The 17,856-nt window shown below is 48.3% G+C and overlaps 1 protein-coding gene across 1 annotated transcript; it reads left to right on the forward strand.

The window, feature by feature from the left end:
• The first annotated feature begins 3,741 nt into the window (after positions 1-3,741).
• On the forward strand, positions 3,742-16,177 carry LOC311217841 (solute carrier family 2, facilitated glucose transporter member 5-like). The gene is made up of 12 exons (XM_084300194.1): positions 3,742-5,690; positions 7,224-7,322; positions 7,801-7,961; positions 8,456-8,580; positions 10,570-10,722; positions 10,810-10,935; positions 11,204-11,391; positions 11,726-11,836; positions 12,038-12,139; positions 12,537-12,612; positions 13,176-13,303; positions 13,928-16,177. Exons 1-12 carry the CDS (start codon positions 5,634-5,636, stop codon positions 14,162-14,164), a joined length of 1,563 nt encoding a protein of 520 aa, XP_084156320.1. The 5' UTR covers positions 3,742-5,633; the 3' UTR covers positions 14,165-16,177.
• The last annotated feature ends 1,679 nt before the right edge of the window (positions 16,178-17,856 follow it).

A 17,856-nucleotide genomic window follows, 5' to 3' on the forward strand; every position in this document is an offset into this window, starting at 1 on the left:
ACGACAACAAACTTTGAAATGAGGGGAATAAAGAACAAAAAGCTGTAGTGGCTGCAGGGTGCTTGCCCACACTGCTTCCTGAGGCAGGAGTGAGTTCACCCCACACCATTGCATTCATCTGCTGGCACTGGTTTGGTCATTGCAAAATACCATTCCTCCTTTTCTTTTCTTCTCTTCACGAGACATGAGTCTAATTGTGCAAGGTGAGCCCTGGCTCCAGGAGTGAGCCAGGGGTTCTGTAGTGTGGGAGGGTTTAGGCAGCCTTTCACTTTGGGAAACCTGGAGCTTGTGGGTTTAATGAACCATCTGCTTCCAAGCAGAGGATGAATCTCTTGTTGCTAAAAGCAGAAGAACTTGGAAAACTAATTTCTGGCTGTGTCACTACTATCTCCTCTCCTCAAGAGCAAGAACTGTTCTGGAGATGAGACCTGAGTGCTCTAATGCTGCCAAAGCGAACATTTGCATTGTACAAATCACTTCTGCTACTCAGAAGCAGCAAGATGTCTCTAGTGCTGGGCTGAATGAATTCCCCAAGTCTTTCAGTCCTTGCAAACCCACAGGGAACCACAGGAATCGATGCAGGGTGGCGTGAGCTGGCAAAAGGCAGGTCTTGGCTGGCATGGTCAGTACTTCTGTCCTGCACGGAAAAGTGAACCCACTGAGGTCCAAGAGGGCAGCGGGGGTATTTTGAATGGTCGGGTGCTTCTGCTGAACAAAGTGCAGGTGGAGCTTTAATGTCTGGGCATTCTGACACTTCCCGAAGCATCTGCTGCATCTCACAGCCATGCCAATGGAGAAAGGACCGGACAGCTCCCAGTCCAACTTATCAGGGCGTGACACGGTAAGTTTACAGACCTGCCTGCTCCTCTGTGCTTAGCTGGGGGATGTGTGGGTGATTGTGGCTCTTCTGAGATGGTCTTTGACAGTAGCTGTGGAAAGGAGAGAAGGATGCTACCTGGTATTACCTGTGTGCAGCAGAAACAGGGTCTTGATTACCTCTGAGTTGCAGAGCTTCTTGTGTGTCAGTGTTTATCTGCAGGATGTGCCTGTTTAATCCAGCACCCTGGGTAGGCATTCAGGCTGCCATGTCTGCCTCTTGCTTAATTGCCTGGAAGCCATGGATGCAGCTAATAAAGCACTGCCTGTATATAACTCGTCTGCAGGCAAATCACTTGTTACCTAAATTATGGTCTCGCCAGTGATAGCTCAGGGCTGCGTTTGATATTGATTTAGCCTTGCTACACATGCAGTTCCTTCCCAAGGAGCAGGTGAAAAGGCTGCCAGTAGCAGTCCCTGGGCGTGTTGTGCTGCAGGGTGTCTGCTAATGAGGCTCCTTACCGCAGGTACTGCCATCAGCAGCATCACCAGCCCCTAACCTAACCACAGCTTTTCCACTGCTTGCTGCTGATGCACTCAGCTGCATCTGTCTCCAGCAGATTTACTCTCCTGGAAACAAAGCCTCACCTCTAAATTATGCTTGCCCCCTCTTGCCAAAGGTGGCAGGGCTCTGTAGGATCCAGCTCTGAGCGCAGACAGTCGAGCTGGTCGTAAATAGTTCTCTGCGTACTTGCATGGGAGCTCATCGTGCAGTGGACAAGTGCAGAGGAGAGAAGATAACAAAGCTGGGTTAATGCCTCCAGGCAAACGCACTCCATGCTCTAGCAGATGTAAGAAGCTTAATATGTGCGGCAGCTGAAATGAGAAAAGTGCCTGTAAAATTCCTGTGAAGTTGTCTCTGCTCTTTGCTCAAGTCCAACGGGATCTGAGCGGTTGGAGGCAATAGTTATTTCCCTGCAATTACTGCGAAAGTTCAAGGAGAAGTTTGTTCACAATCCTGTCCTCCTTCATTGATATCTCCCAAGTTCAGGGCCAATTACCACCTCGGGGAGGTTGTTGCCAGACTCCTGCTGTGATTGGCAAATATTCAAAGTGCTCTACTGTCATAAGCAAATATTTATTCTCTGATGAAGGATTTCTGATGGCAAATACGTGTCCTGTTTGATTTCTGTCTATAACAAGGTTATTTCTTCAAACTCGGGGAAAGAGTTTATAAACCGTGACAGATGTCTTCTTTCGTATGATCACTGGATATTGAAGTGGCTGCCTGCCTGCCAAGAGCTCCCAGAAGAATGACACTAGCTTCAAAAAGCAGAGGTTTTTCATGAGAAGCTTGTCCTTCAGAATTCCCCAGCCATGGGGCACAGCGAGTCACCTATGAAGCTTTTTCCCTCTTCTGACCCAAGATCTATGAGTGAGCTATAACCTGTCCCATTTATTTTGGGGTACTTTGAAGGGTTTTGAAGGTAACGCGAAAAGCTGAGTTAGCTCCAAGTGTCCCTGTTGGTGCCAGCTAGCTGCAATCCCTCAACGGGAATGCTGAGGCAGGATGAGAGTTTTTGAGCTAATGAATATTCTGGTTTGCATCTCTCTTCAGTTAAGACCCCCAAGGGATATGTAGGGCCATGATGCAGGAGCAAGCTTTTGGGATGTGAGCCACTGAGAATAGTTTCCATCAGAAAATACTGAGTGGGCTATGTGGGTCCTGTGGGTTCCAATTTACCACAATCTTCAAGCAAACAGTGTCTTTAGGTTGTTGACTTACAAAAAAAAACAGGAAGGGACAAATGACAACAAGTCTAGGGACCGAGTCACACTGTCCCGAAGTAGCAGGGCTCTGTTCCCCTTCCTATTTTTAGGGCAGGCTCTCTTGCCAGTTTTTCTTATGACAAGCTTTGCAAGCTGTGCTTGCAGTTTGAGCTGACACCTAGTTAGTGTGTCCGCCCCTGCAAAGGGCTACACAGATCAATTCCTACTGCCAACAGCATCGTAGCGTTCACATCAGTAGCTGCAGCAAGTAATCGTGGAAGCACAGTGGGAACCTGACCAGCATCATCTGAGCAGCTGGACCATTCCTGACCAGCACTTTCTGCTCTGATTCATCTCATCTTTTACAATACCTCACATAAAAAAAAAAAAAAAGTGAAAGGTATTCAAGGACTTAAAAACCCAACAAAATGCTGAGTGTAGGGTGACTTCACCACCCAGGAGGGAGGCTGCGGCCACTTGAGGCATGCATGCAGGTCGCGTGAACACCTCTGACTCAAGAGATGCATTTTTTAAGCTGGGTGCTGAAGACAGACCAATAACAACTTGGTTTCGTTCTAGTTGTTCTTGCTGCCAGGGGTATCTATGAACTTTGCATTTTGCTGATAAACTTTAGGAATTGTAGTTAATTGTTAACTAAGTCCTGTGCTGTTCGAAGTAGCCTCCTCGTGTAGGTGGTTAATACTTAGCCGGCAGCATCGTACACCGTGTGTGGAAAGAAAACTAATATGATTTGCTGTAAAAATGACATGTTCTGTGCACTGTCAGAAATAAACCTGAGAAGGAAGAACCTGCAATCTGCTCTTTTGGGCATGGGGAGAAAAAAAAAAAAAAGAAAAGAAAGAAAAAGTATCTATTTAGCTGCCTTTGATTTTTCTTGCCCTACCAAAAAATATGAAATGATGTATTTAAGTAGCAGCCAGTGCTATTCAGCCACTGTTCAGTGGTAATGGGTTGTTTTGTTTTTATAATGATTACCTGTGATTTTTAACTGGAATCAGTCAAGGTTTGTGTAAAACTGAACGTTCCTGATGCCAGTGCCTGGCGTCGTTCTTCACCCTCGCTGTGCGGGCATTGCCCTGGCTGCCTTGCTGAGTGCGGAGCTCCTGGAAGACAAAATTTTGGGGCTCGAGGAAGGGCAGCACACCTGGTGGCATCCACATAGTTTGGGGTATCTGCAGAAATTGGATGGCTGCATGAGCTTCCCATAGCGACCTCCTGTGTCATCCAGTAATGCAGAGAAGAAGCCTTTGTGCTCTCCTCGCGTGTTCATGTTGCCCACAAACCCAAGTTTTAATGTGGAATTCTTCAATGTTTTTTCTCGTCTTGTTCTCTAATGAGCCAAAGCAATTACCAGCCCTGGCTAACCATGGTGTTACTCACCGCAGTGCTTTACTGTGCTCACTCTGGATCACTGAGCAGTGTTTGCACTTCCAAAATCGCACGCTTAAAGGTGTTCTGTTTCTGGTCCTGACCAGGATTCCTCTGGCAGAGGTGGCTGCAGGATGCAGGTTCTTGTGATGCTCAACGAGAACCTGCAGCATTGTTCTCTCTGAATCCATTCCTGCTCTCCCCTCAGGTCTCTGCATTAACCAGTTGCTGAAGGTATTTCTTCCCATCTCTCTTTCAATCCTTGTTTCTCTGTGATTTATTTTTTTTTTAATATTATTTGCATTGTGGCTCATGAATTGGATTACCTCACTAAATTTCACCTGTCAGTGTTATAGATGCTTCTAGATGTTAAGCTCTTACTTCATTTACTTTCTTTGAGGCCACGACTTAGCCTAATTAGGTAATTTTTCAGAGTAAATAGTAACAAAGCTACTTTAAAAACCAAAGACAATCCCTTGAAGGTTGGGGTTGAGGATGTGGAAAAAGCCAAATCTATCAGCAGCTGTCATCTTGCTGTTCTATTTCTATCGAATGGTCTTTGCCCTGCAAAGCTTCTTCCTGGGAAAAATTACTAATGGGTGCAAAAAAGACATTCAAGGACATGCAAAAGAGAAAAAAAAATGCTGAGTATAGGTTCTGTGTGCGATGACTTCACCGCACAGGAGGGAGGCTGCGGCCACTCGAGGCATGCATGCAGGTCGCATGAACACCTCTGACTCAAGAGGTACATTTTTTTTTTGATCTGGGTGATGAAGAAAGCCAGACTAATAACAACGCGGTTTGGTTCCAGTTGCTCTGCCTGCCTGGGGTATCTGTGAACTTTGCATTTTGCTGATCAACTGTAGAAATTGTAGTTAATCATTAATTCAGTCCTGTGCTGTTCGAAGTAGCCTCCTCGTGTAAGTGGTTAATGCTAAGCCTGCAGCATGCTACACCTTGTGTGTAGAAAGAAAACTAACACGCTTTTGCTGTACAAACAGCATGTTCTGTGCACTGTCAGAAATAAGCCCGAGAAGGAAAAACCTGCAACCTGCAGGAGTGCCCCGAGGGAGCTGGGCTGTGTTGGGGTGGGACCAGGCGCGGTGTTTCTGCTCAGGGGTAGATGTGCAGTCCAGGTTTATCACTGTCCTACAGCAGAAGCCCTTTAGGGGCCCTGCTCCCATGGAACACCCCTTTTTTTTCTGGAATGTGGTCACCAGGCAGCGGTGCAGCTCCGATTGTGCTGGAGGTGCAGCGTGGAGCAGCAGCAGCTCTCCTGCCACAGCCCCATCTGTTCCACATACCTGTGCTGCAGCGAACAGCTCCAGCAGCTTTGGTGATAAGCCTGCTCCTCCTCATTGGGCACATGAGGATGTTTCCCCTGTAGCTGGGCTCTATTTTGAGCCTGGAGCTGGCACAGGAACACCTGAGAGCGGTGACAGACTTGAACGAGGGAAGGAAGAGGAGACAACAAGGAGACGAACAGGACTGGAAACCCAGTAGCCAGCTCGGGCTTGGGCTGATGTTGCTGGCCGTGGATTGGATACTTCCTTGAAAGTCACGGGAGGGATTTTCTGTCCAGGCAGGGCGTTTCCATCCCGTGTCATCTGTTTTGGCTATAAAAGTCCGTACTCAGCATCTGTGGTTCAAAGCCCAACATGGAGCCGAACAAGGATAAGCAGGAGAGCTCCAACTCGGAGGAAGGCACGAAGGGGGTAAGTGAGCAGACTCTGCTTCCACTGCTGCCTCCCCTGGAGATGCACAGCGGGTTTGGAGAAGCGAGGGTTTGTGGTGGAAGAAGAAGGGATCTGTTTGGCTACATAGCCACAGCTGGTTTACGTTCCCAAACCCAGTTTTTCTGCAGCGTAGCACTGCCCCCATAACTTACTCCTTGCAGCCGACCTTTATTGTGCAACTTTGGGGTGAGATTCCCTTTCTGCGCACAACGTCTCTATCCTACTCTTGCAAGTTTTCTATCCTACTTTCTGATCATTTCTAGGCTGTGGATATTTCTGGATCGGGCTGCCTCCCGCAGCAGTGCGTCCGTAGGTTCTTGCACAACACAGTGCTCCTGCATGCCAGGGGCTTTCCTAAAAGCGCGGCATGTGTATAATTAACATAAGCTGCTCTTCTGAGCTCTGGGGATTTGTTTAATGACAGCAAGGCAGTCTGCTTTTCACTGCTGTTGCAAGAGTCAACAGTCTGGTACTAGAAAGTGTTGCTGGAAGCCTCAGCTTTCTCCTGACCCTGCCTTGAGTTTCAGTCTCCTGCAGTCCCTTAACGTGCAGATCTCTGCAGGGGAGCTGCTAGAGCTTCTGGAGAATTTGGGGGCTACAAGGAGCACCGGCAGCTATTTGGACATAGCTGTCATGGTTAGGGCCATGTCAGATCCCCCGTGCAGGAGCTGGGCTGAGTGCTGGGACATTTAAAAACCTGCAAATGTTGCCAGAAAATGGTATGCATCTGAACGAAAAGCAGTTTTATTGCTGCAGCAGATATGAGACACATTAGTGAGCTATAAAACAAAAAAAACAAACAGCTTAGTCAATAACGTAGGGCCGGCTCCAGCCAAAGGAGAGAATTACAACTAAATTGCTGCAGAAAGCTCGCACGGCTGGTAACCCTGAGGACTGTGTGTGTACAGACGTGGCTGGTGTGCGATTCTGCTCGGGGTGGTGATTTTGCCCTTCTGTTTGGCTGCCAAGCCCTCACCGAGTTACTTGGCCAAGCTGTCATTGGCTTCGGTGGTGGTTGGATAACCAGCTCGATCCTGAAACATGGAGGGCAGAGCGATCCAGCCTGTGAAAGCAGAGCAAATGACCAGGAAAAGGATTTTTGCCACTTCATGCGAAACCCCATCTTTTTAAAGCTTCCCTATGCCAGCATCCTGCTTTATGTCACTAACTAATTTGCATGTTGCAAAAAAAGAATAATTGCATGCAATTTCTTTTTTTTTCCCTGCGGGGTGGTGTTTTAAGCACGATAACATCAAAATTATTTATCATCCACATGATCCATCAATGCTGGGAAAGGGCGGTAGAGTGAATTACTGTAATGACTATGTGCAAATCAGGCAGAACAAAGTGAGTTACAACAAAAACAACCCGTTGGGCTTTCTTTGTAGGGTAACACGAAGCCAAAAACACAGAAGGCAGGTCTTGAAGGTCTTGCTGTATTTTTACAGAGGGACATTTATGCCTGAAAGCCAAACCTGATTCTGAGGTGCTCTTTGTGTGTTCTCTCTGCAGAAAATGACGCTTTCACTTGCGCTGGTAACGCTGATCTCCGCCTTCGGATCATCTTTCCAGTACGGCTACAACGTGTCTGTGATCAATTCTCCAGCCCCGGTAGGTTGGACTGCGGACCATGACCTAGGAGAAGGTTTATAAACAGCAAAGTGGAAGAAGAACTAGATTGCAGGTGTTTTGTGGGCAGACGCCCATTGTCTAAGGTGCTCACACTGCTCCCCACGTTGAACCACCTGGCAGTGGGTTTGTTAAGGCTGTAACGTGGCTGGTAGGGCTCCGTGCCCAGCAGTGGTGGGGCACGAGGAATGTCTCCCCTTCTAGGAAGCAGACAATTCCAGCCAGGCAGCTGAATTTGTGTTAAATCTAACAAGGCGGGATAAGTTGCGTTAACTTTTATCTAATCCAGGCTTCTCCGTTGCAACCCTCTCTTGCATTTGATTTCCAGCTCAGCCATTCTGGTTTTATCACGGCATTTGTTTAAGGTTTTATGGCATTGATTGTTTGACACTGATTGATCTGTGCTTTCACAACACGGATGCTTTGCATACTGCTAACCCTGCTCTGCATTTCGTTCCAGTACATGCAAGACTTCTACAACCAAACCTACACGGACAGGCATGGGGTCTTCATGGACAAGAACTTCCAGACGCTGCTCTGGTCTCTCACCGTGTCCATGTACCCTCTGGGTGGCTTCTTCGGGTCCCTCATGGTGGGGCCTCTGGTCAACAACTGCGGCCGGTACGTGACAGAGGTGGGGAACGCCCTCCTGGGGCAGCTCGCTGGGTTCAGATAAGGCTGGTCTCACCGGTCCCTGCAGCTCGCCAAGCTCATCAGAAGCTCAGTTGCATCACGCCACCCTGGTCCTAAAGCAGATGGGGTGGTGATTAGCAGCTTGGGAACGTGGTGTCTCACCAGTAGAAGAGCTGATATGGTTCTGGGATGGTCAAGGCCACCCTGGGACCTGAGCCAGGTGGACAGCCATGGGGAAAGCCCTGGGAGCTGGGTGCAGCTGGGTGCAGCTCCAGCCCCGGCTGCTCAGGTTTCCTGAGCTTGCTCTTCATTCCCTGCAGGGAAAATGAGACAATCCCCATTTTCTCTTTGGCTCGTCTTTGGGATGGCAAGTCCTTTGAGTTTTGGGCAGTGTAATCCAGGGGAGGGTCTATCTGATATTGGCCCAGCAGCTTCCTTTGCAAAATAAACTGATTTCTGTCTGTCTCTCCATGATTTTGCAGAAAGGGCACCCTGCTGATAAACAACCTTTTCTCCATTGCTGCTGCAATCCTTATGGGAACCTCAGAGATAGCCAAAACCTTCGAAGTAATCATCCTTTCACGTGTGATCATGGGGATTTATGCTGGTAAGTGAGAGGTTGGATGCTGAAAGGAGAGCAACAATATGATATTCTTGGCTATGTAAAGGTTTTTTTCCCCAATAGATGGCTTCACAGGTAGCATATTTTAGCCATACGATTGCATAGCAGTTCTGCACTTGCTTGAATAATGGTTCTCATCTGCAGTTTGCAGAAGCATCAGAGACCTCTAATAGGCAAGGGCAGTGGGGCTGGGGTTTGGGCTGCACAGAGGAGGTGTCTGTAGCTGCAGCTGCCTTCCACAGGCAGTGTCTGCTTGGCCCCAGGGCACCATCAGCCAGGAAACCTGCTGCTGATAATCAGTTTTCCCAGACATCTTTAAGCAGATAGGCTGGCACTTTCTTTTTTTTTTTTTTTTTTAAACATAATAAAAAAACAGAGTAATCCTTCCAAGCCCAAGTCATGGAAGACAATGCCAGATCCATTCCTGGAACTGGCTGTCCTTGCAGGGGAAAATAAATATTTGAGGGAGGGTAAAGGGTGCAGGGCCACAGGATTTACTGCAAGGCTCTTGGGGAGCCCAGGGGAGGGCTGTGAGGTGCTGGAGCTGCAGTAACGTGGACCAAGGAGGTGTCAAAGGGCTGGTGCCCCACGTGCTGCTGTGCTGGGCTCCTGCCAAGGCAGGCTGATAAGTGTCCTGACAACATTCGGACCTGAGTAATTGGCTTTGGCTTAGCGAGGCTGACGTGCTCCATGATTTATTAGTGAGTTCGGATATCCTCTGTGGATAAAGTGAGAAAACAAACTGGCACAGGAAAACAATGCTATCTATAACACGCGATTGCAACCAGTGAGGTAAGGCAGGAAATGTCTGGTCTGGCTGGTTTTGTTTTGACTTTTCACTCTCGTAAGCCTGTCAGCTGCTCTTAGCTTTGCTTTTCCGAGTTGCTACAGAGGGATCTGCAAAGAGGGATCCCTCCTTTCAGCTAGTTATTGCTGACAGAAGAGTTAGGACTGGCTGTCCTGACCTTGCAGTGGGGAAGCTGCATATGGGGAGGGAAGGGAAGCTGCTGGACCAAGCCAGATTCGGGCTCTCTCAGGATCCAGGCACGGTTCCTCCCAGCAAAAGGGGCAGCTCTGGTGCTGGGAGCACCATCGAGAGCCCCTCTGTGGCAGGGCTTGATCAGCATAGCTTTGAACAGTTAAAAAGCCACCATTAATTGAATGCACCAGACTACAAGTAACTGCTAGCATGTTTTTTTTGATATTTTTTTTTTAAGGATGGTTGTAGTGGCAACATCAGACATTACACCTCCTGAATTCAGTTTTACAATGTTTTCTAGTCGTGTTAGTATTTTTTTTCTGTGCCTTTTGGCCTTCAGATAACATCTTGAACTCCTTTCTAACCCCAAGTGTGTGAATGCTAGGAACTTTGTTAGCAATGGAAGATAAGAGCGGTTTGGTCATTTGACTTCAGGAGTTTAGGGTTTACATGCCAAGATTTACAGTCGAAGTATGGGAGCTGGCAGCTCGCAGGGGTTACTACAGCTAACAGTGCTGTGTTCTGTAAAACAACCTGTCCTCAGTGTGCTGGTAAAACAGGAATACCTGCTCCAGCATGCTACCTGTAGGAGAAATCTCAGCCCATCAATGCTCTCTGCCACCTGTTACAGAGCAATTAATGGAGTTGTGAATTTCTAGGAGCAAGCAAGGGTCCCATCCCGCCACCCTTGCATCAGCTTGAGTACTGATTTCTTGCTGAAAGGAAGTGGCAATTCCTCCCTTACCTTTTGACTGTGATTCCAAATGGGAAGCAGCACGCCCAGTTTCTCTGCGTGTCTTCTATGGAAGTCCTCTGCACCCCGTGTTGGGAGGGAGCTGCTTTGAGGAAGGTGAAGAAGGGACACTGAGAGCCCCCACGTTGTCTGCCAGCTTTGTAGGAGGGCTCCCCCCAGTCTTCTCAGGCTCCTAAAAACACTTTGCTCAGCATGTTGAGGTCAGGAAGCTGCATAACTAACATTGCTCTCTACCTACCAGGTCTGGCCTCCAACGTGGTTCCCATGTTCCTGGGAGAAATGGCCCCCAAAAATCTGAGAGGTGCCATTGGGGTTGTGCCCCAGCTTTTCATCACCATTGGGATCCTCATAGCTCAGATCCTTGGTCTCAACAGCATCCTTGGGAATGCTGAAGGTAAAATCCTGGCTTGGGAAGTTTTCTGTGGGCTCTGCTGGGGAAAGATTCCTCCCAGTCATCAGCATCTTGTCACGTTTGTTGCAGGCTGGCCTGTGCTGCTGGGGCTCACGGGAATCCCATCAGTAATTCAGCTCCTCACATTGCCCTTTTTCCCTGAAAGTCCCAGATATCTGCTGATACAGAAGGGCAACGAAGAGCAAGCACGACAAGGTACAGCACCATCCTTTACTGGAAGGGGAGGTGGAATGGGATAGGTCTGGCTGTGGGATGTGGCTGACAGCAGCCAACAGTGAAGCAGGAGAGTGTGAAATTATTCACTGACGTGTTGCTGGTGGATGGGATTCTTGCTTCTTTCTCTGTTTATGTGAATCCCTAACTGGGAGCACTGCTGCTGCTGCCCATGGTTTGTGTTGTGCTGCTGTGCTTGGAAGCAGGGGAGCTTTCTGGGGTCCATAACTCACCTTCCTCTCCCAACTAGCCCTGCAGAGACTGAGAGGCTGGGATGATGTGGATGATGAGATAGAAGAAATGCGCCTTGAAGACCAGTCAGAAAAGGAAGAAGGACAGATGTCTGTACTCACCCTCTGCGCCTTCAGGGGCTTGCGCTGGCAGCTCATCTCTATTGTTGTCATGATGATGGGCCAGCAGCTCTCGGGGGTTAACGCGGTGAGTGGGGAGGCAGAGGGGTGAGCAGTAATGGGACGAGATACACAAGTACCCCCTTCATCAGGGACATTGGTTCTGTAAGATGTTATGGGAAGTTCACCCTGGCCAGTACCAAGCCAAGCACACACGTGGTCCAGAGTCCAGCATCCTGCAAGGATGGTTTGGATATTTTTGGAGTAAGATGCTTGTTCCTGTATTTAAACACCAACATCTCCAGTTCTGAAATAATTTGGGGGTTCCTGTGCACCAGTTCCAGGAGGTAGAAGGAGCCCAGATGGGGTTCCTGTGCTCTGCCTTTGGCCACATATAAACACGGCTGTGGCTTTTGTTGCAGGTCTTCTACTATGCGGACAGGATCTTCCAGTCAGCAGGTGTGGAAACCAATAACGTGCAGTATGTCACCGTGTCCATAGGTGCCATCAACGTCGTCATGACTTGCCTCGCTGTAAGTGTCTGCTGGGGCTCTTTGGGTTCTCACTTGTCCGCTCTCACGATGTGTGACCCAGGTTGTCACTTACACCGCGAGATGCTTCGTGCAGTACGTGTTCTGCACGGTCCCTTGCTAAATACCACCTTAATAAAATTTGCTGGAATGAAGTGCTGTGCCCCAGGGATCTGGTCTCTCATCCCTTTCTGTCTCTTTCAGGTTTTCATCGTGGAGTCCTTAGGGAGGAGAATCCTCCTCCTCGCTGGCTTTGGCTTGTGCTGTGGATCCTGTGCGGTGCTGACCTTGGCCCTCAACCTCCAGGTGTGTGGCTGGGGGGCTCGGTGGGCCTGGCCTGGGACTTACTGGGGAACAAACCCTTGGTGTGTTTTGGACTGGTTTCTGCACTCTGGGAGGGAGGCAGTACAGATCTCAGCACTTGTAGATCTGCCTGAAGTAAACCCAACAAGAGCTACAGTCCTGCTTGGCTGGATACCTCTCCCAACACATTGTGTTCATACTTTTGCATCCATTTGTTGGAAGCAAAGATCCTACATGGACCACATGCTTAGTGGCTAGGTATGTCTGTGGGGGTATAGCTGGGAACAGAGGAGGACACTGCTTGAGAAAATCCTTCAAATCTCACTGTGAATAGTGCCCTGAGTGTGTTGCTGACTTCCAGGCAGGACCCGGCTCTAACCTGTGATTAAATCCTTCACAGAACACCGTCTCCTGGATGTCTTACCTCAGCATAGTGTGTGTCATTCTTTACATCATTGGACACGCTATTGGAGCCAGTAAGTACACATAATCTTGCCCAGTCTCCTCCGCAATTTGGTTTAAGTCAAGTATTATGCTGAACTTCACATCAAAAGCTTTGTGGGGCTGATCCAAGGAGATTGCATTTCCCCTGTGCAGCCATGCACCTTGCTGACAGTCAGCTCGATTTATGCTTCAGCGGGCCCTGTCCACGGGCAGGGGAGCATCCAGCTTTCAAGAGGAAAAGCAAGGCATGATTGTGCTCATTTTTTTTTATTATTATTATTATTTTTCTATTTTTAAGAAGCACTGCTTTGCTTAGATGCTGCTTGTAGGATGCTCTCTGGAGATGCACTTCACATTTATCAGTCTTGACAATTTTTTTGTGGTTAAAGCCATAGGAGAGCGAAGAGGCTGACTGCTGTGTGTGAGCTTAGGCAAGTCAGCCAGCTGCCCTGCTTTTTGTTTGATTTCCCTCTTGGATTTATCAGACGTTTCTAAACACAAGTACTTTAGTAAGCTACTGACATAAGCGATGTAATCTAGGAATTCAGAGTGAGGGATTGCCTTTGGGATTTACAAATATGCGACTCTCTTCCAGGCCCGATCCCCTTTGTGATGATCACTGAGATGTTCCTGCAGTCATCCCGGCCGGCTGCCTTCATGGTCGGTGGGTCCGTGCACTGGCTGTGCAACTTCGCTGTGGGGCTCTTGTTTCTCTACATGGAGGTAAGAGCAGGGGATGGGGCAGGCCTTCAGCTTAAAATTAGTATCTTCACCCCTGTTCCTACAGAGAGCCTTTTTAAGCCTGGGCACTGTGCCTGCCCAGGTTGGTTGCCAGTACCTGCAAGCAGGATTACGGGTATTACAGATAAAGGGCAACAAAGTGATGTTAATCAGCAATTCTTTGGTCACATCTGTTGGGCAATGCTTTAAAATAATGTTATTTTTCCATATGAATGTCTGATTCTCAATTCAGGGCCATAGAAAAGACAGCAAATTCCCCATTTTCCATAGCGGGGTGGATGTCTCAGAAAGCCACCTGCAGGTCACCCGTTCAGACTGATCCCAAGTAGTTGCGACCCATAAACTGATTGATTTTAGCCTGTGCAGGGGGAGCTGATGAGTTTACTTTGATTTATGTAGCAGACCTTTTCCACTAAATCCATGGCGGTGATATCAGGAGACAGAATCCAGAACCACCCCTAGCTTCCAGTTGCTCAACTTAAAGTACATGCACACCACTGTGGTTGCCTTTCATAGGTGATATAGGGTTCAGCACGTCCAAATCATGTCATGTATACATCTGGGGTTTTGTCCTGGCCTTTGCTCAGTCTTCTTTTCTTGCTCTAGGCTGGACTTGGAGCCTACAGCTTCCTCATTTTCTGTGCCATATGCCTCGTCACCATGGTTTACATCTTCTTTGTTGTTCCTGAGACGAAGAACAAAACCTTCATGGAAATTAACAAGATCATGGCCAAGAGGAACAAGGTGGAGATTCAGACGGAGAAAGAAGAGCTCATGGATATCCACACTATCCAAGCTGGGCAGGCAGAGAAGAAAGAAATCTCCAATAGCTCCAATCTGTGAACACAAACCAACGTTTGGCCTGGCCCAGGCACTTTTCAGGACCTGCTCAGTGGGAGAACGTGGCTTGATACTGATCTTTCATCCAGACTTTCTGCACACTTTCTACAGCAAGAGTTTCTAAATAAGCCATTATTGTGTCTTAAAGAGTGTTCTCATTGTGAGTGATTAGCAGGACCTCCCTGCTTCACGGCACAGCACTGCTGAGGAAAATTCCCCATTCCTGGTTATTTGTCGCAAGGAAAGGGCAATGCCCGCAGCCAGCTCAGTTCCTGCCATCAAGGAACTGATGCCACAGTACGATGTATGTCCCTCACATCCTGACACATCACAAGTGCCACAAACCAGCACCTGGGCTGGGTTTTGGTCAGTCGTGTGCAAGGAGTGCACCAGATTCCTCCTTTATGTAGCTGAGGGTCCAGCATGAGCGATGGCAGCTCTTCGGTGCTTGGTGTTCTCTGAGTGGAGATTTGCAGTTGTGCTGAGATGCCTTGTTAGATGGGTCGATAGCAGTGTTGATCCTGTCCCCTACCGTCCTTTTGTGTGCTTCAAAGGACCATGAAAGTAGGAATACACATCACTCAATCTCACCCCGCTCTGCTCACCAGACTCTCCCTCACATCTCAGCCCTCAGCTGTTGCCATCGAGTCCTTCCCAAGCCTTATTCTTGAGGTTAGGAGTCCTCCAGTGGTCTGATGCTTATTCACAGCTGGTTGATAACCATTTGTTCCAGCAGCACTCCAGTCTTTGGAAATAGCTCACTGCACTCTCTGGAGTTTACAACTCAGTTGCCCAAGGGTGGCAGTCCCTCTCTTAATCCTTTAATGACCCCCAGATCCATGCTCTGTAGGCATGAGCCAGGTGCAGCTCGTTCATTCCCTAGAGATGGTCCTGAGCTCAGTGAGAACCTCGGTGCCGTGCTCCTGGGGTCAGACTCAGGCTGATGGATGCCTGTGCAACGACTGGAGGGCAGGGTCTGCTTCCAAGCATGGTCAAAACTATCTTTAAGAAACTCAATGCGAAAAGCTTAAGTTATTTTTCAAAAAAAAATCATCTCTCGGGTACCTGAACCTTCCTGAAGAAGTCTTGAAAGGGTTTAGAGCTTGGTCCTACTACTGGTTTCTTTCTGTTGTGTTCCCTAAGGGCACAGCTCCACCCAAAGGCTAAAACGGTTTGCAAAAGCTGAGGCTGAAGGACTGGTGCTGGCCCACAGAAGAAAGCGAATTGCACGCTGATAAAAACGGAGGATTTCTTAAAGTATTTATTTAAGGGGTTTGAGGGTTCATTGCTGCATAACTTAACGTGTGGAAATTCACCCAATTGTTGTGCAAGGTTGCTGCCCTCTGTATGGAAAAAAGCAGAATTGTTCAACAGCCTGGCACGGACTTGGTGTTGATGCTGGCAATAATCCTTCCCGTGACGTACGTCTTTAACCCCAGGAGATGAGTGTCCTACATGCCCTCAGCCTTGTCTTGTGATGTGTACGTGTTGAGAAAGAAGCTGCTTCCACACTCAGTCTCACCATCAATTTACAAAAAGGACACGTCACTGAGCAAAGCGCAACGACCGCGTAGGAGCCGCGCTGTCCTTTGTGCACCCTTCAGTGTCTGATACCTCTGCGTTGGAAGGGGTGGTGGTTTGGTGGTGAAAATAGGAATAAAGGATGCATGCAGGGAAGATGGTAAGAAATGGATTTGAGGTGAAGGATGTGAAAGCAGTTTTACCTGAGAAAGGGGTTCCTCTAACCAGAGTGGCACTTTGGCATATGAGGAGCTCTGTGTATGGGGCCCTACACCAGACTCCTAGGAGGGATGTGACGATGCAAGGCGTTGGACTGTGCTGAGTTGCTCTCTGTTTTTTGCAATCCTACTGATTGATGGAGGCTTTGCCCCTATGTGCCTACTTGGAAAAACTAAGCAAGGTGCCTAGTGAACCTAGAGCAAGCAGAAGTAGAAACAAGCAATTAATCTAAAACAAATAAATGGAGCAAACTTCCTTTCTCATTTTCTCTAGCAAGTGGTTTGCATTCTTTTGTTTCCTTTTTTTTTTTTTTTTAAAGGGGGGTGTGGGAGGGTCACTGACAGCTGGTGTCCGACTCCAGAACCACTCCTCCCAAGAGGGTCATGGAGGTTTCTCCCCATGCTATGACATCTACAGGTTCACATGCATCATCCACCCTGCAAATCTGTTGGAGAAGGCCCCAAGAACAGTGTCTCTGTCCTTCCCAAGTACAAGTGTCCCTCCAGCCTGGATCACCTACCTTTTCTGGATGCTCTTTGCTTTATCGGCAGCTCCGTTGAGCCATAAATTTGCCATTCCAGCCTGGGAGGCTCATGTCATACAGAAGTGCAGCCAGTCCTGTGCCTTGTGGTACGGGGGAAGCTGGTGAAGTGGCCTCCTATCCACAGCCCCACATCTGTGCCCACGGTCAGCACTAGCTCATTATCCCTCTCCTGCATGGAGTAGGAAAGAACAAGCTGACTGCCAACGTGCTGGGCTTTTGTCCAGAAGCATAAGGTGAAGGCTTGGAGAGACATCTCATGGAGGGGATGAACAGTCACAAAGCTCTCAATGTTTTCCACGGGGAAGTAGAAAGCTGGGAAAGTGCTGGATTTAATACCTGAAATAACCAAAAAGCCAGCTGTTATGTTTTTTACTTGTTTATAAATCAGCCCAAACCCTACAGAGTGCACCCACAGGAGCTGGCAGGGCTTAGCAGCCTTGGCTGTCTCAAGCCACAGTTCCTGGCATGTCGTACCAACAGCAGAGCGGCTTGAAATGATGAAAAGCTCAGCTCTGACACCAAACTGCTTTGGGAAAACCACTTTTTCCCTCTCTTTCTTTGTTCTCGTCTTCTATAAAATGGAGACAATTATTTACCCTGGGGGAACAGTGAGCTTAAAATCCTCCCTGTTTGTAAAAATGTGCTTACATGTTGCAGGACAAAGCTGCGACTGCTGTGAGAGTAACTAGATTGGGGCTAGATGTAATGATATCGCAGCTCATGGAACTTCTCCAATTGGACTTGATATGGAACAAAATTCTACTTGTATATGTCAATACCAAACCTGTTAACAATTTAGGCCATGGAGCACAGCAAGCATGGGCTCATCATCCTTGGAAGGTAAGCTGGACCTGGGAATAGACATGTTTCTTACCCATGTGGCTCACTCCATTCAGCAACTCTTTCTTCATGTCCTGGAGCTGCGTCTGGATCTGCTCCAGTCTGAGGCTGAGCTCTTCTGGCTGGCATTGTTCTAGAGCAATCAGACAGCTGGACTTACCAAAAGCCAGGACCTGCACGTGGCAGCTCTCCTGCTTTCTGGTTTGTAGGAGGTTTGGGGAAAAGCTTTGTTTTAAAGCAGCAGGGTCAGTGCTTTGGCCTAGAAGTGCTCAGAGTTAAACCCAGCAGCTTGTGGCAGGGGGACCCTGCAGGGTCTCTTGCTGAGCATTAGCAAGGGAAGGGAAGAGCCTGTCGAGGCTCGTATCAGCTAAGTCATGGTGAAGATATTGTGCCTGAAGGAAGTTATTTTAACTCTGACCTGGTGGTATGCACAGATGCAAGTGTTCTGTGGCTTGCTGCTTTCTCACAAGCGCCCACTAGTGCCTTCCCCACCAAAAAGTATTTATGTGAGTATTTAGTCAGTGCAGAGCTGATTCTGCAGCGTTTTTCCCAGCTGGGCAGCTCTGCGCTT

Source organism: Netta rufina, assembly GCF_964035555.1.
Source record: "Netta rufina genome assembly, chromosome: 22".
NCBI classification, from domain to species: domain Eukaryota; kingdom Metazoa; phylum Chordata; class Aves; order Anseriformes; family Anatidae; genus Netta; species Netta rufina.

Coding starts and splice junctions, on each gene's coding strand:
- LOC311217841 (XM_084300194.1), top strand. CDS start 5,634: ATGGAGCCGAACAAGGATAAGCAGGAGAGCTCCAACTCGGAGGAAGGC. Junction 11,837..12,037: donor TCGTCATGACTTGCCTCGCT/GTAAGTGTCTGC, acceptor TGTCTCTTTCAG/GTTTTCATCGTGGAGTCCTT. Junction 12,140..12,536: donor CCTTGGCCCTCAACCTCCAG/GTGTGTGGCTGG, acceptor AATCCTTCACAG/AACACCGTCTCCTGGATGTC.